The sequence below is a fragment of the Nyctibius grandis genome, chromosome 9 (assembly GCF_013368605.1).
Source record: "Nyctibius grandis isolate bNycGra1 chromosome 9, bNycGra1.pri, whole genome shotgun sequence".
NCBI classification, from domain to species: domain Eukaryota; kingdom Metazoa; phylum Chordata; class Aves; order Nyctibiiformes; family Nyctibiidae; genus Nyctibius; species Nyctibius grandis.
In genome coordinates, this window is record NC_090666.1 from 6,963,463 (window position 1) to 6,991,455 (window position 27,993).

The 27,993-nt window shown below is 37.3% G+C and overlaps 1 protein-coding gene across 1 annotated transcript; it reads right to left on the bottom strand.

Moving 5' to 3' along the window:
- Positions 1 to 1,334: 1,334 nt before the first annotated feature.
- BOLL (boule homolog, RNA binding protein) lies at positions 1,335 to 27,708 on the bottom strand. Its single transcript, XM_068407942.1, has 11 exons — positions 27,644 to 27,708; positions 24,665 to 24,805; positions 20,718 to 20,809; positions 18,280 to 18,334; positions 15,621 to 15,696; positions 12,111 to 12,238; positions 10,083 to 10,154; positions 9,052 to 9,093; positions 7,883 to 8,008; positions 6,471 to 6,548; positions 1,335 to 1,419 (listed from the first exon to the last, which is right to left on the bottom strand). The coding sequence occupies exons 1-11, from the start codon at positions 27,659 to 27,661 to the stop codon at positions 1,396 to 1,398; spliced, it is 852 nt and encodes a 283-aa protein (XP_068264043.1). The 5' UTR covers positions 27,662 to 27,708; the 3' UTR covers positions 1,335 to 1,395.
- Positions 27,709 to 27,993: the final 285 nt, after the last annotated feature.

The window sequence follows — 27,993 nt, forward strand, 5'->3', positions numbered from 1 at the left end:
TGAGAAGAGGATGGCAAGATCCAGAGAACAGGGCTACCATTTTAGGTCCTGGCAAGAAGAGTTTTTAAAATACTTGTACTATTCTGTTTATACTTCCTAAGATCAAATTCTCTTACAGTCTCCCTTTGTACCTCAGCTGTTCTGTATCCCATTTGTGGAACTCCCATCTGTTTTATTCTCTTTACTTAACCAATCTGAGTCCTTTCTTCACGTTCCTACGATGCCATATGACAGACCCAAACTATCTGTGTTTTCTAACCTTATCTTCTTCGCTCAGGCCTTTCAGCACTCGTTTTGTTTTGTTAAACTTACTCATTTTTTTACCCTTCCTTCTGGCTCTTTAATCTCAAGATTTCAGTTTCTTTCCATCTACTAGCTCCACATCATGTTGTGCATTCCTTTCCTAGATCTCTAGGTTCCATGGCCATCTAGTGCCAGTCTCTCCGCGCACTTTAGCTTTCATTACATCAACCTTAGAGGACTCCAGTCCCAATCAGTTTCTCTTACTCTTCCTTTAGTTTTGACTCTTATTAGAATATGGAGGACACAAACACATTTTCTCCTCTCTACTTCCTGGTCCCAAGAGAAAAGAACTATGCTCAGTTTCACCATGGCAAACTTCTAATATTTTTTAAAAAGCCACATCTGGATATAAATCACACAGACATACACAGACAAGAAGTCACACCTTAACAAACAGCAATCCCCTGCTACAATCACCGGGCTGTTTAAAGGCTATCAAATAAGAAATGGACACAAATTTTAACATGGGCAGAACACGTATTCTTCCCTAGCTTCATTTTATTAAAATAGTAATTTTTAAAAGAAGTGTAAGCAACTAAAAGCAGCACTTTTTTCACAATAAAAAGCATAGTTAAGCACCTGCGAGAGTGTAACTCCATGAATACAAACCACGGTAAATCACACAAAATAGGGAGAAAAGGGGAGAAAGTTGAGTTGTCAATAAAGGAATTAAAAACAGTTTCAGAAACAAAAAATATACATTAAAGTGCTGAAAATTTCCCTCCCTGTTGAAAGAAAATAATCCAAACACACACAGAACTTGGCAAGTTGAACTATAAAGAAAATAATGATGGAATGAATATATACATAGTTATCCCAGGAATGAATAACATGGACTATATAAAGTTTGTTTTACAGAAAAGAATTATTAGGAAATTCACAAACATGCAGGAAGCAGCTAAGTGGTACTGCAGACTATGCTAAATTCTATCTATGTTTTATTATTTACCAATTTGTAAATAGCAGGCATCGCAATGAAACAACTGACCCCAACATGCAGCTGCTAGCTGGTATGTTGATGATGGATCTCAGCCACATTGGAAGAACTGGACAAGAAAATCAGTACAGGTAGACTAGAGCTGCCCAAATGGCTTAATAGTAAATGCTCCATAGTGTCTGTCAAGTAAAGAGAGAGAGAGAACATATAGATCAGAGAAAGCAAAAGCAAAAAACCCAAAACCACAACACTAAACTGGGATGAGAATCAACTATTAGAATAGAAAAAGAGCATATTTTAGAGAGAACAAAGAAGGAAACAACCTGAGAAAAAGCAAGCCATCTGCACCTTTCTATGTTAATACAAAATTAACAAAAATGTTTCTGGTGGAGTTTAAAATACTCCTTTTACAGGCAATAGATCTTGCTACAGCTGGTCACAAGCCTCTTGATAATAATATATGATGACAACTAAAAGTTTAGATCCATGTTTCTGAGACTAAGGTAACTTTAAACAAAAGGTTTATTCTCTCTCTCAATTTCACCGCATGTATAAATTAAAAAAAATACTTACCTATACAGAAAATAGGTTGTAAGGTTTAATTTTTTTGTTCCAGATGGAATAACATATAATGGCATACAGTACTAGTATAAAATTACTATACTTTTCCCAAAATGATTACATCAAGACTTCCCCTTATAAAAAACACAATTTCTGTATATATAGATGCATGTGTATATACACAAACATGTACAAACTCATGTATATTTATGTGTATTACACACTGACAGAACACAAATTTTACCTTATTGCTCTTAACTGCAGAGAAAAATGGAGTGCTCCAAGTTCAGTTAAGTTCACAGAGTGTTCACTACCAAAAGGCCAAGGTGTTAGCATCATACACCATTACAATCTGAATGTGTGTATACAAAAACAATATTACAAATGAATACCCTAAATTCTGTTTTGACAAAGGAAGATCCTCCTCTGCCTTTTCAGTTAGGAGCAATATAATTACTGCCAATATACTGTAGACTGGAAATGCTCAAGCAAAGAATCTTTGACCTTTCTAAAAAGCATTTTCTTATAGTAAGTAGAAAATTCAATTTTAAAGCTATCAAAAAAGATTGTGGGGAATAGAGAATAAAGTAGTGACAAAAACCAAACATGGAAACAAATCTGAAAACCAGGATCCATTTCTATCATTGATAAGTTCTTGTTAAAGAACTCAGTTAAGTAGGTTTTCAGGGGAAAAAACCCCATCAAAATACTTACTACCTTTGTACTCTTCTGTGCCTTTCCAGAACATTTTCTGGAGAAAAGGGCAAGCTTAAAAGAAGTACTATAGCTCTGCACTCCAATCCAGTGTATAGCACTTTCAGGTTCCAAGAATTGGACTAAGGAAGATTGTCAGCTAAAACTAGTCTATTGTAGGGACAGCAGTGAGGAGTTTAGATAACGTAACACTGATTTGCCCCCCACAAGCTAAATGTCCAAGCTCAAAAAAAAAGTGAACACCTCCTGCTCTCCCCCAGGGACCTAAACAGTCTCCTATAAGAAAAGACAATGTATGATCCCATGCTGTCAATGTCAGCCAAAACATTGTTAGATGCAGACCATGGGAATAGGAAAAACTGACAAGACTAGAACCATGCCTACCTCCTACAGGTACACTGCAGCTGGAAAAGATTACTGCATAATAAAAAAACCCCAAAAACATAAAACAAAACAAATCCCACCCAGCTACCCACCTCCATATGCCAGAACCTTTTACACCTTTGCTCAGTTTACGTAGACTGCAACTGTGTTGCTCAGCTCCCCTGGCCTCACAGTTCTCCCTCATACACACACATCCAATAAACATTTACCAGGCCAGTGCCTCAGAACCCAAGATACCCATCCAGCAAAACAAAAATTTCACTCACAGGTATTTCTCCCAGGTCTGAAACCACAGAACATGAATTTCAATCCTGCCTCAAGTTTCTGATGTTACTGTAGACTACACAGATCTTACTGCCAAACACAATCTCGTACCTGTCCTCTAGAAGCATTCAAACATTAATCTCTTTATTAGAGGGCGACTTAAGATCTGAAACTGCACAAGATCCAGTAGAGAGATATATATAAAAAAAACCCAAACAATTCCTAAAAAACAAGTGTCACCTAGCAGCCTTTGAGAATGAATGTCAACCTTATCCATTTGTATAGATGTGAAGATGAAATAATTTCCACATACTCATGAACAAAACATGCTATAATCCCCCAAAAGAAAACATCTTCAGGTAAATACAAACTATCATTAGCAAATAGGGGATAAGATTAGCATTTTTGATTCAAACCTGATCTTAAATACCCAATTTGTATATAAAAATAAATTATACTTGGAAATTGGGGAATGTTTTCTTCTAATTTTCATTTAAGATTACTACAAATTTTATACTAAAAGTTACATCAGCAAAATGCTACTTATGTGGTAGAACAGAAACAACGAAAAATAAATTTGAGAAGTGCCAGAATTAAAGCTTCGTTAACTGCTAAATGGCTTACATGATGAATGAACTGACTTCTCATTTTATCCATCCACAACAGCAATACCAACAGTGGCTTAGAAATTTGTGATTTTCTTCTTCAATAAAGATTTTATCCATTTTGTGTGCTCACCCTTGTGACTTCATTAAAATATGACTGCAATACATGCTCTGTTTTGAGCTGCATTTGACAGCTGTAAGAAGTCTACAACTGCCAAAAATATCTGGATACTGGCTGTTCCCATCCTACTCTCACCATATGACTTACAGCTCCTAGTATAAAGCATATGTTCATTCCTAATGCAGTGGAGGCAATTAGCAAATTACCTTCCAGGTGAGGTCCTTATTTTAGGCATCTGCTCTCTCTTACATGGCCACTACTTGGCAATTTTCCAGCAGCAGAGATACATTTGTTGGGATATCTTGACAAGACTACAGTAATTTTTATGCAGCTGGGGAGCAGGTGGTAATGACACAACCACTTGCTTAATACATAGCAGTCTGCTGTCAACATTTGCTCTTTTTTTTCAACCATTGTTGAGCACTCAGCCACAGTGATAGACACAATACACACTGATCATATTCATTACACATGGAATACATCCAAAACTTTAAGTGGGTATGTGAAAAGGTAAGGTAAGGTCCGCAAAGGAAGAATTATATTCCAGTACTACTGATTACTACTAAACAAAGCTAACTAACTAAACAAAAATTAAAACCTGTCAAAAACTATTTAGCATCACCTTGTAATGAATGAAATTATCAGAATTCAGCAAGTCTGTGTAAGGGTTTAACTGTATCTGTGACAGATGTGTAACTTGAGATCTGAACAGAGCAGAGTTTCAATTTTGGGTAACAGAAGACTTCTGAGAAAATGGGTAAGAATGAGCAAGAAATACAGTGAAGGAATGGACAGGATTAGCAACTCCATGCTCAGTTTCATCAAGGTTAGATCTGCGCTGTTAAAACAAGTCTTACTTTCCTCTATCCTATCTCAAACTTCTTGTACAGGTACAAGAGTTTGTGCAGTTGCTTGACAAACTGGTCTGAGGAGCTGATCCAAGTTTAGTTTAGCTCTTTTTGGGTGGTGAGAGTCGGGCTTCATCTTTAACTACATCAGTTCCCTGACCTGGTTTACCATATTGCCTCAAACCTCTACCAGCACAGGAAACGGGTGGTGTGGAAAATGGAATGAATTGCTGGGTTATGCCAGCTTTGGCTGTGTGTGAAATCACTTCTAAAGCTACGAATAAACATAGAAAATATTATATCAGGAGATAAGTAAGAGTCTGAATTTGTAGCTCACTTCCCATGCCACAGTAACCAAACATAGTTTTACCATGTATGCGCATATTCTACTGTAAATTAACACACTATCACTTATCACAGAGTAAATTACTTTGCCTTTGCTATAAGGTAAAGCATGGTACTGTGGTAATTACTGTAGAAGAGAAAGAGCTATCATGCTCTAGATCTACCTTGTAACTCACTTGACACTATCTGGTTCGTATAGCCTTGGTCCTAGGAAAAATAATAGAAGTCAAGTTTCAAGGTGAAAAAGCTTGTTTCTCTATTTGATACAGTAAGTATGCACTTGTTTTTAATTGAGACTACTATTGCCTTTTTTTTTTTTAAAGTGCTTTCATACACTGTTAGAAAATGGAATACAAACTGGGTATTATGGTCACTGTGTTACCCTAACACCCTTTTAAGTATTCCCTAAAAATTTGAATCACTCAGGATTAGTATTCTCAAATATTCAGCTTCTATTTTTTTTTATTAGAGTACTTGCATTTTATTCCAAGACAACATTTAATGTTACAGCCCCCTCTACAGGAAATACTTAGTAGATATTGTTACACAATAGTCTGGAAAAAAGATTCTTCTCTTAATTGAAATGTAAAATAAATGAAAAAATTCATATAAAAGCCTATAACATGGCTTTGATTCATTCATATTTAGTTATTTAATCTGCATTTGTAACTGAGTAAGCATCTTTCACAGAAGAGCAAGTGCTGTACTAACAAGTAAAACTACTGATACCTTTAGTCCTTTGTTATCAGGCAAATCTAGGATAAGTCTAGTTAACATACTAGATAATGTCTAAACAACCTTATTAATTTAGGCAAAAGGACTAAATTAAACTGGGACCCAAAAAACCCCACCAACTTGCGTCAGGTGACATGGAAGAATCCCATTTTGGAACGGCCATTCGAAATCAGAACTGCACAGAAAGACACCCACAGGTGGCCCATCAGGACAGTTTTTCATGCTCCATGTTCCAAAACCCAATCTCACCACAGCGTGAGGTGCTTATCTAAGGCTGCAAGTAATGAGTTCAACTTCTCAAGATCCAGAAACAGAAACAAGGATTTGTAACAATAATTTTGAAGAACTGAATAAGGTTCATGTTTTCTCTCAAAATACAAAGAAAACTACAAATGAAAAAAAAGTATCTCAAATTTTAAAATAACTAGTCACGGTGGTTTTTTTTTTTGTTTTCCCAAATAGTTCTAAAATAAGTAATACCTATGTCCTCTGTAACAAAGCCTCAAGTGAAGTAATAATCTCAGATTCTCCGCAACATTTTTGTTTCCCTTATTTATTAATTCATTAATAAGACTTTTTCACCCCTGTCCCTCTTCAGAAAGGGGATAGTAAGAATACCACGCTTACTTTAACTATCTTAGTTTGATACTCACAGGTGCAGGTGCAGCTATAGCACTCTGGGTGTAAGGCACCTGGTGATGTGGTGCTTGAACTCCATGATCAGAATACAGCTGGTATTAAAAAAAAAAAGGCAGAAAAACTGGTTTCACAATTTTATGTTTTTGCAAACCTTTTACATGAATTTAGATTCCTTAAAACTTCAAATTGTGGGCTATGTTTATCTAAATTACTGACTTCTTAAAAAACAAAATTTCAGTATTTAAATCTATGTTTTTCCCCCCAGTACGAAAGCTTGGTAAATTTAGTTTATCTAGATCAGTGTCAAAAAGCACTGTCCTTGACAGAAGTAGCATGCTTCTCTACTACAAATCCATTTCACTCAGCTCTGACTGGAACAGTGTTTAAATGTGTAGATTAGCATATTGAAATGTAATTCCCAGCATCATCACACAAGATATTTACATACAAATAATACACAGGCTTTTCTTTGAATTTTACACTATCCTCTGAATTTCCACATACTGCTTCCTTCAACATCAACAAATATGTACCTGTGAACTGAGAGCATGTTACATTCAAATATTCCTTAACTAATTTCATGTTTTTTCTTAGTGCTCACAGTATTATTGTATTATTCAAGACCTCTGCAGGGAAATTAAATTGCTTCGGTATGTCAGGATTTCCCACTCAAGATGTTAGAAACACCAGTTTTGGGATGTCTCTTGTAGCAATAAAATACTCTTCAACTTCTGTAAAAATACTTTATTACTGTCCTAATTTACCATTTATTTTGGCATCTCTGTTAATGAGGAATGAATTATCAAAGAGGAAAAGTATGAATTGATCATAATACAATTTTTTAGTTAAGTTTTTCTGTAGCCAATTACTTACTGTCATTTTTAATATCCAATTATAAAGAAATGGCCTTCTTGTACATTAAGAATGTCAAGAAACATTCGAAATGCTATTGATATAGAAGCAAAAAAAAAAAAATTGTAAACAAAGAAAAATACATTATTTAGTTATTCAACTACTCTTAATTCATTCCAATCTTCAGAATATTTAGAAATGAACTTCTACTCACGCAGAAGAACATTTACTTCAGGAAACTCATGGCTTGGGTAGACTTATCCAGCATTCTGAAGAGTCTGACTCATTTTATTTAAATGTTATTTTCAACAAAACAAATTGACTAGTCTTCATACTGCTGTCTGTCATACACTTGTGACCCTCTAGAATATTTCAGAATCAAAGCATCCTCCTAGAAAACTGTAAGGGATACTCTAGCTTGAGGACAACTGAAATGATTTAACAGCAGCAGCATGGATGTGGGGTTAAGCACAGGGAACAGCTGACATTAAGCACTCTGAACTGCCTGTGCTTAAACTAAAAGATTATGTTTTTCAATTGCAGATAAATGCTTCAACTGTAAGTAAAAAAATACCTCAGGAACTGCAGCTTCCACTAGGAGAGGAGGAGGTACAAATCCACTTTCCTGGGTAATCCCTACTGGCTGATAGATGACTTCAGAGGGTTGCAGATACAAGAATGAAGGTGGAGAGGCAGGAGACTGAAATAAAATACATTATTTTCATAAATTATATCATTTATGCACTATAAATACCAAAGCTTATTTTACAGTCTTCTTTGCTACATATAAACGAAGATAAAGCTTTAAAAGAAAGTGTCAATTCATCTTTGATAACCTAAAGAAACTAAGTGAGAGGGAAGTGGATAGAAAGGTCAAGTAGTAGGATAAGACAAAGACGTCCTTTAATGACTGTTATATATTTTTCAGGTTTTATTTACCTTTTGGAGAGCATTGTTAGAGAAATCCTAAACTTTATAAAATTAACACTCACTCTCAAGATCACAGTTTTATTTTATCTTGCAAAAATGTTACATAAAAACCCCAAGTATTTTGGTTTTAAAATAAACCCCACAGTATTTCTCTAATTCAGCACCCAGATTTCAAAGCAGCAGACTGACATCTATTAATAGAGGCAAACTGACCATAACTGGACATGGCTGCCTGCTACTGAAATAATGAGCACACATTGCAACAGTGCAAACTTAAGAGACGTGGTCCTCCTTTTAGCTTCAAACTCTTCAAGTTCCTTGGGTGGCAAGATTTCCATATTAAGCTCCTCTGCTACAGAGATCACAGAACCAATGAAGTCATCCCCCACCCCGGTCAAATTACCAAGTTAGCAATTTCAGGTTCTTCCTCCTGTTTCAATGGTCTGCGTCTAACTCCAATGAAACATTACAGTTAGTATCAGTTAATGAGCTAGTTAATACTAATTTCTCCTATGAAGCCAAATATGGCAGTTTTTACCTGTTTCTGAGAACTTATTAGATAATTTAATACAAACTTTTTGCCAGAGGGAGAGAGGAGGGGAAGATGCTTTCTTTACATCAGAATTGTATTTGAGTGCCATTTTATGCCTTCTATTGTATCAGTGCTGCAAATTCATTGCTAAAATACAGCAATTAATATTTATTTCAACAGTGCTGTGAAGAGTGGGAAATTTCACTGTTAGATAAGCACACTGTACCTTTAAACTAGATGCAAACTAACAGTAAAATGCTGCAACTATGAACTGTATTTACCTGTGGAACAGACCACTGACTTGGAAGACACTGTGTTGGTGCCTAAATTCAAACAAAAAAAAAGATATTACTTATGTGATTAAGAACATATGCATACGTGTACTATATTTCCAACATACTAGAATCAAAACCTTCTCAAATCCATAACAAATTCTTAATTTAAAAGAAGATATCAATTTTCATAAGCCCCAAATAATTCAGGAACATAGTTTTGTCTACTTTCACTCAGCCTCTGACTTGGGCATTTCATAAGCTTCTAAAATACGGAGGTATCTAAGCAGCATGTCTAATTAGGAAAACAGATGATATAAAACGCAGTTACCTTTCCAACACACATGAAAAATACGGACATACAACATAAATCCAGTAGTGGGCCACCAAGATGGTTAGGGGACTGGAGACTAGATATATCAGGGTGCTGAGAGAATTGGGTTTGTTCAGCCTTGAGAAGGATAACAGTGGGAGGGGATAATTATTGCTGACTACAACTATTTAAGTGGGAGGTGGGGGCATAAATATGACTGAGCCAGATTCTCAGAGGTGTGCAGAGCACAAGAGTAAATGGACATAGGCTGGAACATTGAAAATTCTAACTAGTTATAAGTGAAAAAAGTCTTTTACCAGGAGAAGGGTCAAATACTGGAAGAGGTTGTCCAGAAACGTTGCAGAATCTGCATCACTGGAGATGTTTAAAATTTAACTGGACAAATTCCTGAGAAACCTGATCTAACCAGCCCTGCTTTGAGCAGGAGTTTGGCTTAGATGCTAAAAGTTAAGGATGCTACTAAGCCAGTTGTCTAGCAACTCCAAAGAAAATTTTAATTTATTACATTTCCATGTAGTTACATAGGCAGAACAAATTGTATTCTAGTGAAAAGAAAGTCTCTGATGAAATTCAAATCTGTTTTATATTACTATATTGAAAAGTCTTTTTATTTCCTAAGAATAAACAGACCTGAGACAGTGCTGCAAACAAAACTGCACGGCTGGAAGGAATACTGATAGTCTGAAACCCATTTTCAAACAGGTACCTGATAATGGTATGTAGGAGACTGATAAACCGGTTGAGCTACCATCACAGGTGAACTGGAAACAGAGCGCGGCTTGAAAAGAAGAGTTACAAATCTTAATGCAGCAATTTCACAAACTGTCACTCCTATTAAGAACAGTTCTGAAGTACTACAATGCTTCAGAACCACCTCCCCTCCCTTTTGAAAACAGATTTACCAAGTTTTAACTTACACTTAGATTCTTCAAAACCACTGTTTCTAAGGGCCTACGTTAGAGATGAAACAAAAATCTTAGGCGTATTTACTTAGTCCTTTCCAGAAAGCACTAGGCCATCACTATATAGAGGTGCTAAGGCCATCTACTATCCTGACCATAGGTATGTTTTTGCCACCGCTCAGGGCAATCTAAGTCGTCACTGATGTATTCCTACCCTCTCCACAGCCCCAACCAATCTTCCCTTTTCCATTCCCTTCCCCACAACAGCCCCAGCATTCATCCGATTTGGCAGCGAGCCAGTTTAGGGAACTAATCCAGCTAGAAACCTGCCTGGGTTTTATGGGGGCCTAGTTTAGGGTCAGAAAAACATCAGTGAAAGAAAGGGGTCCAGAAACATATGGCCACGGTAGAGGACACCACTGCACTGTGAACCTCCAGTTCTGATTAGTGTGTGCAACTCCTGTGTCATGAAATTCCCTCAATTCCTGCAAATATTTAGGAAGGGATAGCTCCAAAACTAATTCGTTCTATACTATATGAAAACACAGAAAGCAAAATGGTAAAAAAAAAAAAGGCCCAATCTGCACTGTTATACATGCACAATACACACCAAAAAGTATTAATATCTTTAATTTGATTAATGTTTTCTGTAACATGAAGTTTTCAGGTTTTTTCCTTAACTTCTTTATATAGGTACTTTCCTAACAATGAAAACTAAGAACATGTAAATAACTGAAACCAAAAGAGGCAGCACTATTTGTAATTGGAAAGACTAAATGCTATTTGAAACACAGTGGACCTGAGGCAGGGCACCAGAACCAAAGTTCAGTACTAGAACACAAGAAGTACTGGTTTTTGCAACAGGTAGGATTTGAGGAAGTTCTCTAGAAATATAGAGAATGAACTTCAAAATATGTAAACGGGTGTTTATGCTTATCCTCCATAGATGAGGAGGCACTATGAGGCACTATATTATGCCTGTTAGAAGAGCAAATATCTTAGAAGTTAAGAGAAGTGATTAAAACAAAGGTTAAATACCAAGAAAGAGATTCTACAGTGCCAAAATAAACAAAAAAGAATCTATTACTGCTCTCATCTCCTTTTTGGGAAAGTTTGTTTTTATGTATTAGTAATTCTTCTATTGAGTTTTTCCCCAATACGTGAAGGGATTTTCCACTCATTTAGAGATTGTATGTACAGCATCTGTGAATGCAGCTTTTACAGAAATCTTTCAATCCTTCCCTCTTGCTAAAAAAAAAATAAAAATAAAAAAAGTAGTGATTGACAACTCCTTCCTGTAATTCCCAAGAAATTCTGTCCAAGTTCCCCAAGCCTACTAAAGCCAAACAATTAGTCTATTGAATTATCTTCCTCCTAAAACAAGCAGTATTCTTGAAAAAGAGTATGTGAATGACTATAAAAATACTCAATTTCACTTTTGCTTTGTTGATCTAGTGTTATGTTCTCTTTTCATCCTCAGCATAACAGTTTGCAGCCAAGAACACCTCACTCATGGAGGAATAATAAATTGAGCCAATCGAGGGTCATAAGCACCAACAACTTCAGTAAAACAAAACTTCTCCTGGGGTAGGACCCACACTGATTCTGAACTACCCTGTCCCATAGGTCACATCAAAGCAAAAATCCCCTGCAGAAGAACAATAAACTTAAGTAATATTTAATAAAACCCCGAAGTAAACAGACTAATACAAGGAAGCCATTTAAACATTGAGCACAAACCATAATTAAAGAAACTGGAAGCAGGAGGGACTTGAAAACACTGCACTCATCTTGGTCCATAGAAAAGCATCTTACAAAAATCAGTTACTTACTGGACATGGCTGCAGAACAGAAGCCACTTCAGATGTTTGAAAATAAGCCACTCCATTATGGTACATATAAGGATATCCGCTTGAAGTAGTTAAGTACATTGTACCAGCTTCTGGCATTACAGCAGAACCTGGAATTAATATTTTGAAGTTTACTTACCAGTAAATTTTATTTTTTTAGATGTGTAGGTCATAAAAAAAAGAAGAAAAGATCACTTCTGAACTTCAGAGAAGCAAAACACCCAAAGGAAAGAAATGGGTCCGTGTGCCTAGTGTCATCTCAATTCCCTCTCAAACACAAGGTCATGAAAGCAGATGGTCACAGGCTGTCTCCAGAGGTAGACGGGAAGGGGTGCAGAAGATTACTTGCGTATAAATTATTAAACACAGATAACTCCAGTTAACAGCAAATATATGTATTTTTTTAACCTTCCAATGTCCAAAGGTAACCTCACATTGTAGGAGGTTCTCATTGGTAACCTCCACATATTCATATTTATCTGAAACAGGATCCAAGCACTAAAAACACAGAGCCATTTCATGACAAGGTGCAGTGTGGCTTCTCAACACACAAAGACTGTGTTTCTGTGACGGCACATTGCCCGGAAAAAGTAAAAACCGGTATCTAGATGTCAGCAATGCTGCCACTATGGTGGAGGCTGTAAGTGAGCATGGTGTGATCCCAAAGCAGAGTTCCATCTACCCAGCCCTCTAATGGGTACTGACAGCAAGCATTATTCAAATAAAGGGACATCCATCCCTATGCAGAGGAGGTTCATCTTTTCCAAACACTGCCTTTGAGATCACCTAGGCTCTATTTCTATCTGCATTTTGGAGGGGATGGGACAGGACTTCATGTTTCTCTAGAACTTTATGCCAAACATGAAGACAAGCTTCAGTTCCAAATATAAAAAGACTTCCATAGAACAAAAAGGAAAATTAATTCTGTAACTGAAATGGAAATCTTGAAATCACATGAAGTAGTAACATAGCATGGAAAAAACTCAGGAAGAACACAATATAAAACAGATCATGGAGCAAGTTTTAGTTTTTCATCTCTCTTGCAAAGTTAAGTGCCATGAGGAAGTGTCATTTTATGGACAGACACAACACTGAAAAGATTACTAGAATGCTAAGTGGAGGATCAAGAAGGGTCCCACAACGATTCAAGAGCTTTTATCGATGGTAATAGTTTGACTAACTTCTAGAAAAGCCTGAAAACACTTGGAAACAATAAAGCTGAAACACTATCCATACAGAGGTCAGGCTAAGATGGTTGTTAGGACAGTGTTAAACAGACTTCAGAAAAACTAAAGGCTATTTCAGCTGCAGTAAGCAATCTAGAGTAGTAGTTACTGATTATCTCAAAGGAGAAAACCAACAGGATCCCATGGCCAACAATCCTGTTCGCTTTGCTAACTACCAAGTCCATTGCATGGAACTTTCTGCTATTGTTTAATATGTCTCTTGCAAAGGAAAAGGAAATATTCTCCATCAAACCCAGCAAACTCACTGTGACAGAAAAATAAAACAACTTGGGGGAGGTATGGCTATCTGAAATTCTTCCAGTCCACAGCAATCCATCATTCTTCTTCCATTGTTCAGGTTTGGTTTCTATTGTTCAGCTTTTAGAATGCCCATTTTCACAATACTTGGCGCTGGGGAAAGGCAAACTGAGCAGTCCTCCCAGGACGTTCAAAGCTCTTAGCACAAAAGGTCCTATGATGACAGAAGAGCTAAAACTGTTTCACTTAATAGTACACAAGACAGGTACAAGATAGGTAGGCTGGAGAGGACAGTGATAAATGGACTATCTCTTAAATTCTGCTAAATATAATAGAACCACCGCCCAACAGTGATACTATGAGTCTAGATTTCATGGCTTCACGAACCTCAAGATGAGCTGCAGTTGGATGAAGTATCCTAGTAGCCAAGGTTGGTAGGCTGAGCATGAGATACATCAAAATTAGAACCTAGGATATGTCCCTAGATGTCAATATGATCTTGTATCACAGACTTATCCTAGGCCTGGGGAAGAAGTGGCAGAGTCAAATGGGGCCACAAACATATCTCAAGAGGACATGCAGCTTTCTCAAAAAAAAAAAAATGTTTTTGAGGGTTTTTTTGTCCCCTCTGTTCCCCCAGGTATCAGAATTAAAGAGAGATATGCCCCTCTTCTATCAATACACACATTCACAACAAGAGTTGGAGGAAGGAAGCACCACAAGTCAGGCAATGAAACTGAGAAAGTCCACGTCAAAGATGGAAAGCACAGAAAAAAAAAGCATATAGCCCCTTGATGATGACTGAGCAAAGATCACGCTAAATAATTTCTGAAGCAAAGAAACTATGCAGTTGGAACAAAGTATTCCCTTTCCCCTGAGTAAACGCTATCCTATACACTTACAAGGGAGAAGGGCACACCTGTGCATGAGGGGGGGAAATAGGGAGATTCCCTGTCTGCAGAAAGTATGTCTGCACCAACAGTGTCAGTGTACACATGAACTACTTCTAATCAATAATGTGACAGTAACAACTAAGGAAAACTTTAGAATTAAACTAAAATTCTTCTGTATTGTCCCCAGATGAAAAATGAGCAAAGCTGTTTTTTTTACTCTTCTAAAAGGTACCAAAGGACAAATACTGAAGGGAAGTTACAAAATACACTTCACTCCCTGCTGCACTTACAAAAGGAACGTATTTGTATCTCTGACACATAGCCCTTACTGAGGAATAACAAAACAGTATGCCCTGTTATGCCAAAACCTGACAGATCTTGTCTTAAAAGGTGGTGATTTATACCCTACATTTTCAGTAGTGTACTATAGAAAAAAAACCAGCCCCGGCAGAAGGGGAGGGCATCTTCTCTACAAGAAAACCTGTCTTCCATCTCCCCTAAAAGAACATCGTAACAGCATACTTGCTCAAGATAAAAAAGTCATCTCACAAAAAAACCTTATCAATACTACTCTTATCTATGTGTTCAGTCTAAGTACTTCTTTGCCAGAGAAGGAACATACAGCATCCATTCCATTATCTGACAGCAAAGAACTCTTCAGAACCAAGCGGTGACTGCACCCACACATCCTTATGGTTTCCACCAAAGAAAAAAACAAGATGCAACAGTTCTGACGGATTGTGCTAATATATATAAATAGGTAACAACCCAAGCAACCAACACAGCCTGCTTTATCCTGTAGAATCTGAGAACAGTCTAAGTGTTCAGATTTGAGGTTCTGCCTGGCAACTGAGAGAAATGTCCATTCAGTTTGTTCCTAGATAATATTTTCCAAGAAAGAAAGTAAACAACATATTAAAAGAGATAAAAAGAACCAAAGATCATCAATCTGGTTTTTTTTGGACATTTTCACTGGCATGCATTTACTTCCATTGCAAACCATTCTGAGCACATTCCACATACAGCATTAATGAAGCACACAACCAGGCACATCTTGGTTAAAAGCTTACATTCATAATGACACATAATATACAAATGTAAATAAAAATACATACGAGGACTCCGCATTTGGTGTTTTCTTATTGCTGGACCAATATGCAATTTCTTATCCTTATAATTAAGTTTTTTAGTCTAGAATTAAAGAAAAAAATAAAAGACATTCAGCATGTGTATTTTCTACACATATCTAGGCATCCAAGAAGCAAAAATCAGAAGTAGACAAGGCACACTTAATAGGTTTCACTCTCTCCTGCTTTTTATTTACAGTGCATCTGAAAAAAAACCACAAAAGCTATACTACTACTTCCTCTATCCTAACCTTAGACTTCACATACATAAATTTAATCATTAGTAATTTCAAGTATCATTTACTCCTCATGGAGCCTCTTGACTAAGAACTGATATGTATAATTGTCAGCCGATTTTTTTTTTTTTTAGTTTTACCTTCCTTGTGTATTTACTGTTTTTATAAGAGCACATGTATGCACTAACGGACAATTGCGAGTATAAAGATTATATTTTTTTTTTCATGATCATAACATTATTTTACAAAAGATTAAAGGAACAAGTAAGTCTATGAAAATGGTCAGATTACAAAGACTGAATGTAGAAAATCCCCATATTCACTCAGGACTACCTTAAAACTTTCTTACATCCAGGCTAACAAAACATAAAAGCACACTACAACAGATATCCTAGTAAGGCTAAACTATTACAGAAGAATTTTTTAATAAAAAAAAGTGCTACATACAGACCAGCAGAGCTACATTCTCTTTCAACTGTTTTGCTTACAACAGAAAGCAAGCATCAGGCCCATCAGGTAAATTAAAACCTTGCCTTTGTTTTTAAATTGACGCTGAACTCACTACTTATGGAAAGGAATATGGTAAATCAACCACTGAACCATTTTTTTTTTAGTTGACAGCATCTTTTTCATGCTGCTTTGCAAAACCTGAAAGGGTTCTTCTGAAGGCCTGCTGCCCTGAACAGTTGTGTAAGGGAGAACGCACACTAAACCCTACCACGTTACACCACAAAGTTTCCCGTTTTCAGTGCTGTAACTTCTCCGGTAAGGAGATAACTACTTCTTAAACAGGAACACAGAAAGAAATACAGTTCTAAATCACATTCAACAGAAGGACAACAGTTAGGTAATCAATACATTTTCTTAATTTGAGCCCAATTTAACAAAATACTTGGAACACCTGCACATAATGCAAAGTCCCACCTATCAGATTTAAAGTTAGGAAGAGGCTAAACTACTTTGCTGACTCAGGAACTTCATAAACAAGTACTAATTACAGCAAACATACCTATCTAGCCTATTACTAATGCAGTTTAATACCTTTGAAGACTGCAACATCGAAAAAGAAATTTCTGGAGACATTACTCATGATAGAGAAGTAGGCTGCAAAAAATCAGTGCAAAGGATGACTGGACTACCATATAAATGAGAAGAAATTCAAGAGTACAAAATGAAAAATCATTCATTTCATACATAAATTAAAGCCTAGAAACTCTAAGCTGAGAAAGACCTACATGCTAATTGATCTTAAGATGAGTATGAGATAGCTGTATGATGCAAAGATGAAAAACGTGACAATTGTAGGACGTGTAAATGAAAGCACTTACAGTAGACAAAAAAGTATTAGTATCATTGAATGAGACACCAGTAGGACTTCACATGGAGCAGCCTCTCAGTTACAGAGGCAAAAATCCCAAGCCATTTTCACAATGGTACTCAGTACCATGGGTATTCTTCCAGTTCACAGGAAAGTAAAAAAAAACAGGGCAAGAAAAGTAGCTGACTCAAGAAGTTCCTGTCTGTATATGCTTTTGACTCCACGTAACAGTATTTTTTTTTTAAAACACACTGAAGATTTCTTTGAAAATGTCCCAGCTCTTATTTTCAATTTTGATACATGAATTTTCAACAAAGGCTCAGTATTTCAACACTTTAACCAGCTTTATATTTGGGAGAAGCCAATTTGCAAGCCTTGGATACTATTTTCTTTCCCCACCTCCCCCGCACCCAGATACCTGCACATGTAGGAATAGATCCTGACTAATAGATCTCTCCAATACATTCCAGCCAGAACATGGAGCACACATTTAAAAAAAGCCAAAATAAACTGAAGAGCTAACACACAGCTCAAGAGCCAACCGTGTCTCAAGGGAGGTTCTACACGGAACATCAAGACAGTAATGTAGCTAAGAGGAGGAGCAACAATTACATGACATAAAATGAGCTTCATTTTTTAAGATTTCAATTTAATCTAATTTTTCCTGAAAAGAATTACATCAGCTCTGACAATCAAACATGTCAGGGTAAAAGACGGAGTTATCTTTCCCAACTCCCCACAAAATCTTGATAGCAATGGATTTTCCAATAAAGCAAATGAAAGTAGTTGTGAAGGATAAAGTCTTTACAGCTGTGTATGTACTATAGACCACATACAGACTAAGAAAGTAAAGACTCTATGTCAAAGCCAAGAGCATTACTATGAACTGGCAACTCCTCTCCCTAGTTCCAGAAGATCTCAGTATTTATCTTAGACCTCTCTAAGCCGTCTTCTTAACTACACAGACCAAACTTAACAGATCTTCAAAAGGCAAGCTGGCAAACAGAACAGGACCAGACACCAGGGCTACTTAGTGTAATATGAAATGAAGTATTTAATTTAAGAGATAATCATAATGGGAACTACCCCTTACCTCTTGTAAAATCTTCTGTGCATCTTCTTGGGTTTCAAAAGTAATGAAGCCATACCTAAATGAAATTTACAGAAGCTAAGTCTCCAAAGTTCATATTTATATACATTGCACATTATTACTTCACATATAGTACAAGTGACATTAAAAGGAAAACTAATGGGGAAAAAGATCCATTGTAGAAATAGAGATTACAGTAACAACTGTAATCTTAACATCCTTGTTATAATCTACTTGCTAATATATTTAAGTACATATCATACACTACTGTTTCTATGCAGTGAATGAATAGCCCATGTAGAAAGCTAAGCAAAACTCTGTATTGTCCTTGTTACTCAGTGTATGTCTTTAATTCCTTCATTTCTATTAAAGAAAGAGATTTTGATCTGAAGCTCTCACTCGCTACAGGTGCCCAAGATGAGATACTTGGGATTGTTTTTTTGTTTGTTTTTTTTGTTTGTTTGTTTGGGTTTTTTTGTTTTTAAAAAAGTGTACTTCATAGCACAGCTCCCACCTACTTCAGCAACAACAGTGAATGCTCCACACGTCCACAAGCACTATCCAGTACGTTAAATTGCATTATCAGAAAAAGTAGCAATGCAGATACAGAGTTTATCTGTGACTTTTCTTGTCATTCTTGACGTGACTAGCATTAAACAAGAGTTCTGTGGTGATGAAGGATGAAGTATTTTCATACTTTATGACATAATATGTCTCTTTCACCATACCTCTTCTAACTGCTGCAACAAACCAAACAGGCTTTCTAAACAGAGCTCCTGTTGTACCAAAACCCCTCAGTTAATTCACAGAGAAATGCAGGCCACCTAATGTGGCACTGCCTCTGCAAAAGTATGTATCTCGTCTTATAATTAAAGTCTGTACCACAACACATACATATAAAAAAAATGGATTTTTTTTCCAAAATTAACTCCAACCTTCTGAATTTCAACAAATCTTCTAGTAGTTTTGTATGCACAATTTCTTAGGTTCATCGCTCGTTTCTTAGGGTGAGATTTGAGAAGACACCAAGGCCTCTGTCTTTCCAACCAACAGATCAAATTTTGCAATACAACGTATTATTCTTTGTGAGCATTTCCGTGCTTCCTTGAGCACAGAGGTCCAGTAAAGTCTCTGACCAGCTACACTTTTAAATCTGTGGGCTTTTCTTATCCTGCCTTCTCTAAACAAACTTGGAAACATTTTTGAGTCCAAAGAACACAAACTATTTTCCTAGCTTAGGGCTTTACCCACACAGACTTTTCATTCTATGTGCTATCTGGACGATAAACTAATAGATACAATCAATCACACAATCTCATAACTTACTTAAATCACTTGTCAACAAGACGTAATGAAGCCTGTGCTTGGATTTCAATACAAATCCCAACACCATTCAAAGTAATTGTTTTCCAACATATTTACTGCAAGACATATGTTGGCAATCACAACTGCATAATAATCGGGTATTCTTTCATTGTTGTATTATACGGACACACGTACTGCAAGTCTCAGATATTTCTTGGAATTTGGTAAAAGGGTAAGAGGTCTGGTGACTGATCTGGGACCAGGACCAAGTCCAACACGCCATGCAAGTGTATACTCTATGTTAGTACCTGCAGCTCAGTGTGTAATTTTCTGATCTATGTTAACTGCTGATAGCATTAAAATTATGAGATTCAAACCCCACAGGATTACTGCTCACAAGAGAACTTCTGACCAAAGTTAACTTTACAGGTATAAATTCTCATGCACATTCCTTTTTGCTTCAGCTCTCTTTCCACCCTTCTGTGGCAGTACAGTTCCCCACCTTATTTCTTTCACCATCCTTTGGGTTCTAGCAATAACTTTACTCCCCAGTCTTAATCTTTCTCCAGATTTGTTCTTTGGCATTTCTCTTATTGTTGACTTCCAGTCTTAGTCCCCTTTTCTGCAATCATAATTATCTGTCCGATTTGTCCCCTACGTTCTTGTTCGAAAAATCTTCACACAAAGTCTTGGTTATTGCCATGCACTCCAGCACAATCAGGTGTATCTCACCTCTTCTTCCATTCTTAGCCTCCTTTCCACACTAGCTTTCAGTAGTAGAAACATATCTGTTTAACAACTAAATTACCCTTTTAGGATTATTATTGTCATTTATTTAAATAATTATTATTGTCATTAAAAAACCTGAAAGGACTATTGATTTTTTCCTAGTTGCACACAGCTTCATCTTGTATTATACCAACATGACTATAGAGTTTACAGTTATGCAATTACAGAGACATTTATATGTAAATGGTAAAGGGCAAGAGCAGATTTTTGCATACATGGAATAACTGGGAACATCATTGACATTAATAATATTCCGAGCTATGAAAATCATAATCAAATTTACTATAGTCAGTCAGCTTTCTGTTACATTTTCAATTCCCATAACATGCTTATTCTACTATACCAACCCCTTTGATACTCCAGCTCTGTCATTTACTATCTTCACTTCTGTCACACTGCCATACTGAGCAAAAAACCTCCTCAGATCATTTTCATTAGTCTAGTACAGTAAATCAAGAGAGGAGAAAAAAAGAAGAAAAGTTGGTTTGCATAGTTACTCAATGAATATTTGCCATTAGACTTTTAACGGATATACTTTGGATAAAGTTTGCTACAAACTAATTATAACGCTGGATAGGAAGAGAAAAGAATGAGCATGTACGAGCCTCACAGCGAAGGAACAGCATACCTGCTTAATTACTGCATTTTCATATTCAGCAATAATGCTAGAAAGACACTAAAAGATGAAAATTCTGTTTTTAGTGGATTTATGTAACAACTGTCCCTGTACAGGTAAAGCCACTGAACCAAGTTTACTAGATCTGAATTTTAATTTCTGTAAGTTACATACTAGAGCATTGTTTACAATATGAAACATCACTGCAATGTTTTCAAACTTCAGAACTGCACAGTTTGTAGGCTTCCATAGAGGACTTGCATAGGTCACACATGAAAAAAATTCCCACTAAACCACAGCAACTTAATGGTCAAATCAATCTAATATACCATGATTCCTCTTTTTTAAGGTATATTTAACATAAGACTCTACAAATATGCATAGGCATACCATAGGAACTCCCAACTATAAATTAAGTAATAAAAGGTCCCCTTAATGGAGAATGAGCTAAATCCACTTGGACGAAACTGTTCCCTACGGAGTATGCATGGAGGAAGACAAGTTCCTATTGTAAAGGCACACTTAAGCTATGTGAACACTTGTCCATCTTCTACAGATCAGTTTTCTTTTACAATGTCAGCATATATCAAATATGGTGCCCTAAACACCACTTTTCAGATTTTAAAGTTTTGTTCTATGTGGTCCACAGTTACTAACTTGATACTTAATGCTGGAAGAAGTACGCTAATATGCATGGATCTCCATACGCTTCAAGCAATTTCTATATTCATTAATAGCTATTTTAAAGAAGTGTTTTAACCTCTATTTTACCTCTAGTGAATGACTTCTGTTTTTAACTGTATGTATACAATTTAGTACATCCTCTCCTGTACATCAAAGGCTTATCTACCTCATCTAAGTTTCGAGAAGCAAAAAGATCTTAAAAGAAACAAAACCTAATTTAAACAACTTTCAAAACTGGAAAGAATATGAAGTTAATGCTCTTTTTGAATAATTCTACCCTCAAGACACATTTTACAAAAAGAAATAATGCAGCTTGCTTGCTGCAAGTCCAGCAGCAAGCAATGATGGTAGAAGACTGCGTTATTTCCCTCCCTAATCCAAGTATTCAGGTATTAAAACATCAGAAAATACTCCACACACTGAAAGTGTGAGGAGTAACAGCAGATATGAGTGCACTGAACAGGCATGAAATACTTCAATGTTTTATTAAAGGTCAGTCATTGTGTCCTCTCCTTGGAAAGCGCCTGCATCGGTTCTTGAGAAACTACCCACAATGAACAGGTTTAAAGAAATTCCGACTGGAGTCCACAACCACTCTCTTGAATAGATGATCATGCTTTGCACCTAAACAGAAGTGTGAAAGCCTGTGTGTATAGGAAAAAAGATTCAGCCAAACAACTGATAGCTTACATAAAACAACTCTACAACATATGCTAAAGTGTTCTCACATTCTTGAGTAACAAAAACCATGTACAAAGTGCAAAAGACTGGCAGATGTTCCCCTCAAAATTTTCTCCAATGAACATCAAAACATATCTGCTTAGAAATTAAAGGCCTATAGATAAAATGTCCCATTTCTGGGAGACTGTTTCTTTTAAGCTGCATATGTTACATGTAGCTCAGCTGCTTCACAAAGCTGAGAAAAAGAACCTATGACAAAAAAGTTGAAAGCTAAAATACACCAAGAAACAACCAAAGAGCCCTTAAGATTGATCAGTCCTGAAAGTTTCATTCAATACCTCAAGGACAAGCAGCATGGCTACACAAGACTATAAACCTGGAAAGCCAAAGGTTTGTCTGCAGAGCAGCGTATTAAAGAGGAGTATACGAAGGAAATGCTGTTCAAAGACTCACGGTGAAATCTGCAAGTATCTGGACAAACATGGTATCTAGAAGCTTGCCAGAAACATGTTCAGGACTTGCCTTTTCCTGCTCACAAGAGGACAAAGGGACTTGTCAGATTCTTAAGAATGGCTAACGTTAAGCCTTAACCTATGTTAAAGGTACATGGCATACACCACTGAAGAAAGAGCTCTTCAGACCAAGATGAAAATGTACCCAACTGTAACTCCTCTTACTGAATTTAAGAGGCCAGACATTTCCTCTTACAAATTGGAACCACTGCTATGGTGACAGACCAAATGGAAATGTCTGGGAAAATTATAAAAGAGATTGCTGAAAATCAAATAATTTTTTGTTGATTAAGTGTCTCTCTTTTGCACAAAAAGAAATAAATAGCTTTTTTGCCCACACCCCCCCATGACTTGAATAAGACTTTTTCGGGAAAAAAACAGCAATGTTTTTTGCCATAAGATTCCCAATAAAAAACAATCCAAGACTGATATATATATCCTATTATTTGAACAGAAATTTAAGACTCCACTTGATATTAAGAGTCACAGTAAATAGAAGAATAGCCAAAATGTCTACCGAGGTTTCATCCGTACTATTTCCTTTTCCAATGAAATCCATCTCCTTTATGCTTACAGATACAAACACACTTAATTCCTCTATTGTTGAAATTAAGATTCATAATAGATTTTGACCTATTAGTGACCAAAGAGTCAAGAAACCCTTCAAAATGAACAATAAATGACAAATAACAAGAATATTGATATTTTATGCAGAAAAGTGTTTTAACCTTTGAAATTGCAGTGAAGAAAGAACAGAGCAAGACAGGTCTTTTTACAGCTCTAGTAATTTGCTTACTATTAATGCAAAAACCTACTGTGCCTCTCTGCTAAAGCCCAAATATACTGAAGACCTTGTACAACATCTTTTGAATTATGAACGCCTCCCTTTGAAGTATCTCAGCCAAATGAGCCAGAAGATCCTTGAATTTCTTGTATTTATTATGCAAAACAGTCTGAATGAACTGTCATTCTTCCTCCTCTTCACCTGAGTCAGTGCTCAAAAGGTCCTCAGCTGAGGAGGATTAAGGGAGAGAAGATACTGTTGGTGGGAACAAAGAAACAGCTAAGCAAAGGAAGAACGTTTCACAAAAGTCAATGACTTAACTCATTATCTAAGTGGTAAGAAAGAAAAATGAGAGTAGCTGGTATAAAGGTCTGGTGCACATTTCACTACAAGCATTGAAAGCAACTGAACAACGTAAGAATGGTTCAATATTCAGTGCTATTTGAGCTGTTTAGGGCATATGCAAAGGCACAAGCATTCTAAGAATTAAGATCAGTACTGCAAATTGCCCACAGAAGCTTTAATATTTGTTTCAAAACAAACACTTGTTTTTAAGAAAATTACTATGGTAAGTGAGGAATACATGCACTGTAGCTCCTTCTTTGTGTGAACGGGAAGAAAAGCACTAGAGGAACTGAAGCTACTGACATTTGCTCTGTTTGCAATCTAGAGCATCCTATTTATGGTTTATTAAATTACACTAAATGTTATAACATAATAAAAAAACCTTCTACATACTTTTCTGCCATAAACTCTGCTGATTACAAAAGCCATCTTCTTTGAGGAGACAATTCTGAAGAAACAGTACATCAAAAGCTTCTAGCAGCCACATGTACAGTCAACTTAGTAGTACAGTTATGTACATCAAGGCTTAAAGGTTATTTTCTACTGATGGTTTGGACATTACAGTGAAGGACACTTACCACAAACACGCATATGATTTTGTCTCACATTTTTGCCTATTGATTTTTATGAGGTTAGAAATTATCATTTAGTAGTAAAATGAGGAAAAAATACCTTAACATCAATTCCTCCTACAAAGATGCGATTTGGACTAACTGTTCCAGACCTTGGAGTACTGCTCAGATTTAACGGCACCGGTGACACAGTGTTGGGAGATGAAGATAAAGATTCTGTTTGCGTCTGACTTGTGGTGTGCTGATTGAAAGAAAATAATTTCAAATATTTTCAGTATCTTACATGTTAGAAGCTATTAAATACAAAAATTCTCAACAGAAAATACAAACTTCTTTTTGGGGAGGCACAGCAAATGCTAAACAACTGAACATTAACCACATTTTTATTCAGAATGCAGCTCAGCAAAGTATTTAAACATAAGCTTAGTTTTAAGCAATTCAGTAACTTACTGAATACACTATGGTCTGAAGTTTGACTTTTATTTTAATTTAATACATTTCTGAATTGGACATTTAGGGCCTAATCCCCTAAGCTTAATTTTTCTGTTTGCTGCATGAATCCCAAGTCATGAATTCTATTTCAGAGATTAATTTATACCTATTAAAAGCCCCTTAGTTTAAGCCCATATAGAAAGGACCTTTGGAACTCAACCTGTGTGCTCACACACCCCTACAAACTCTGCTCTTTGAACAGCTTCTGCTTGATTTTCCAAGTGCCAAGCACCCATAATTCCACCACATAAAATCAACAAGCTCATTACAACTGATGAGAACAATACTTGAAGACTAGTCTTTTAATGCAACACTCTCTTAGCTTACAAACATAGTGCACAGTGATTTAAACAGAAATTCTCTCTGCTGAAGAACCAGACTGCTCTTGCCCCAGTAAAGGAAGGGAATGCAGTACGCTGGGAACTTCACAGAAACCATTATTTAGTGAAGTCTGCCTGATGTTTTAACTTCCACCTTGCTTACACCTATGAACTGTGAAACAAAACAGACTTGCATTTCATTGGAAACCCTTTTCAGAACAAACGAATACTGCCTTACATAACCAACCCTAACTGTAAGATGATAGCTGTAAAGCAGCCACGTAGTACTGTCACTAACTTCTCTCATAGGAATTGCAACAGAGGCTTCAAGACCATTTTTGCTCTGTGTTTCCCCCCCCCTCCCCCCACAACTCAAGTTTACTAAAACCAATCCTGGGCCATAGTGCTCTGGCAGTACCACTAAGGAAGGAGCCCAAAGTGAAAGACAAGCTGCTGCTGCAGATAACAAGACTAATAGTAAGCAGAGCAGTGAAAACCAGAAGTAGGAATCTAGGAGTCTCAGCCTCCAACCTTTCTTTTGAAAGGATTTAAAGAGAAATTATTTTTTCTTACCGTTGTGCAACCTTTGAAATTTGTAGTGAGGACTGACAAAACACATGCAAGCATATTTTAAAAATAGAAAGCTACTGCATCTAGTAGAAAGTTCTTTCACTTCCTGTGGTATCCGTACCTTCTAGCCTCTCAAAAACTAGAGCAGAAAGTGAAGTGCTCTTGGACACTTCTCCTCACACAATCCCCCTTTCATTTACACTGTCTGTTTTACTTCCTGATTTTGCCTGTCTCACTTACTCACGGGACAGTATTTTGTCCACATGGACAGCATTTTCTTCTCTCTGCCTTTAAGCATTCCTGGATAAAAACAAATCATTTACACCTTTGGGAGAATGCACAAAAAATGAAGGCTGACAGTTAAAGTGCAGTGAGAAACGGAAGATCAATAATGAAGAATGTCAGAAAAACAAGTTGTCTTTTTGTTTGCCCTGCAAGCCCTTCTAGGATTATTCGGTATTTCCTTAGCTACCTGAGAACTAGTCCTATTAATTCTGAGTAATGGATTAATGCCATTGTTTTGGATACCTTAAAGACAGTAAATCCAACTTTGTCCATGCCTGTTTAGTTTTAGGGAAGACAAAAATCCGTTCCAAATTTACTAAAACATATACATTTGGGGCTGAGGAAAAAAACAAGTCTTTAACCTGATCTATGCAGGAGAATGTATGCATTCCTCCTACTAGGAATACCACCCTAGAGTAGTGCCTAACCTGGAAAAAAAAACCAAACCAACCCAACACTTGCAGGCTAAGAACAATCATAACCCCTAAAGTCCCAAAGGCTTTAGAAAGAAGAAAGTTTTCTGCCGAGAACAACTTCTGAAGGATGACGAAACAGGTTACAATACAATATTCTACTTGTATAATCACCTGGTAATTGTGTATAGCACTGAAACGTCTGAATTTAACTATAAAGTAACAATTAACAGTTGACACCACACTCAAAATGTATCCCTTACCTCAAAGATCTTAAACTTCATTTTCTCTACACAAGTTTTTAGAGTTGTCTTATTAAAAAATCCACCAAAACCCCGAATGGAAGAAACGAGGAATTAAACACATCACTTGTGAACTCCCAATACAATAAACCCCAATGAATTTTAAAACATTAAAAATCTGCATTCTGATAGCTATCTCAACACTGTTTCCTCACTTTAGCGCCAATGTAGCAGTAAGAAAACAGTATTAAAAAACCCCTATGTGCTAATAGCATGTCACTTGCCAAACCAGTTATGTTTCTAGAGGTTTTTAAACTCACTTTTTATTTTTTTTTTCCCCAAACAGTATATGTATGTATATTCATCAGTATTTTTATGGGTTATTTAGCGTGTTTGACAAGTGCTCTTCACCAGAACTGATAGTTTTTTTTTCATTTTTATGTTGCACACATCCACAGTCAAACAACCCAACACTACACAGGCTTGGTGATTAATCGCACCCTGCTATCTAAACAACCCCCTTTGCACAGTCTGTATCCTGTAACGTCTGAAATCAGACGCAGGACCCACGCACCGCTGTAGGCCCGAGGCAAGGGGGCGGTTTGCCACCACCTGAAGCCACCCCAGAGAAAATGGCGGCAGCCCGCGGCGCTGGGCACAAGGCCGCAACCGCCGCCGGGCAGGCCGCGCTCCCGCCCGCCGCCGCCGCCCCCTGCCCCCCCGGCAGCCCGCCTCGCCACCCCGCCGCGCTCCTCACCGTGCCGTCGGGCTCCATCTGTGCGCCGCCGCCTCAGCCCCGGCACGTTGCCGGCACGCGTCGCGCTCCGCTGCTCCGCCTCGTGCCCGGCCGACAAGCACCAGCAGAGAGAGGCCTGCACCGGGCGGGGGAAGACACGGGCGGGCGGACGCACGGAGCGGCGGGAAGCGGGCTGGGGCAGGGGTCGGTCACCGCGGTGAGACCGAGGAGGGACAGAGCAGCCCTTCCTCGCCCAGAAGGCGGGCGCCTCCTCTGAGTCCCGCTCCCCCGCCGCTCTCTCCCGAGGAGCCGCGGGCGCAGCCGGTCCCGCGCCCCCCGGCTCCCCTCAGCCCTCCCTCCCCCAGGGAAAT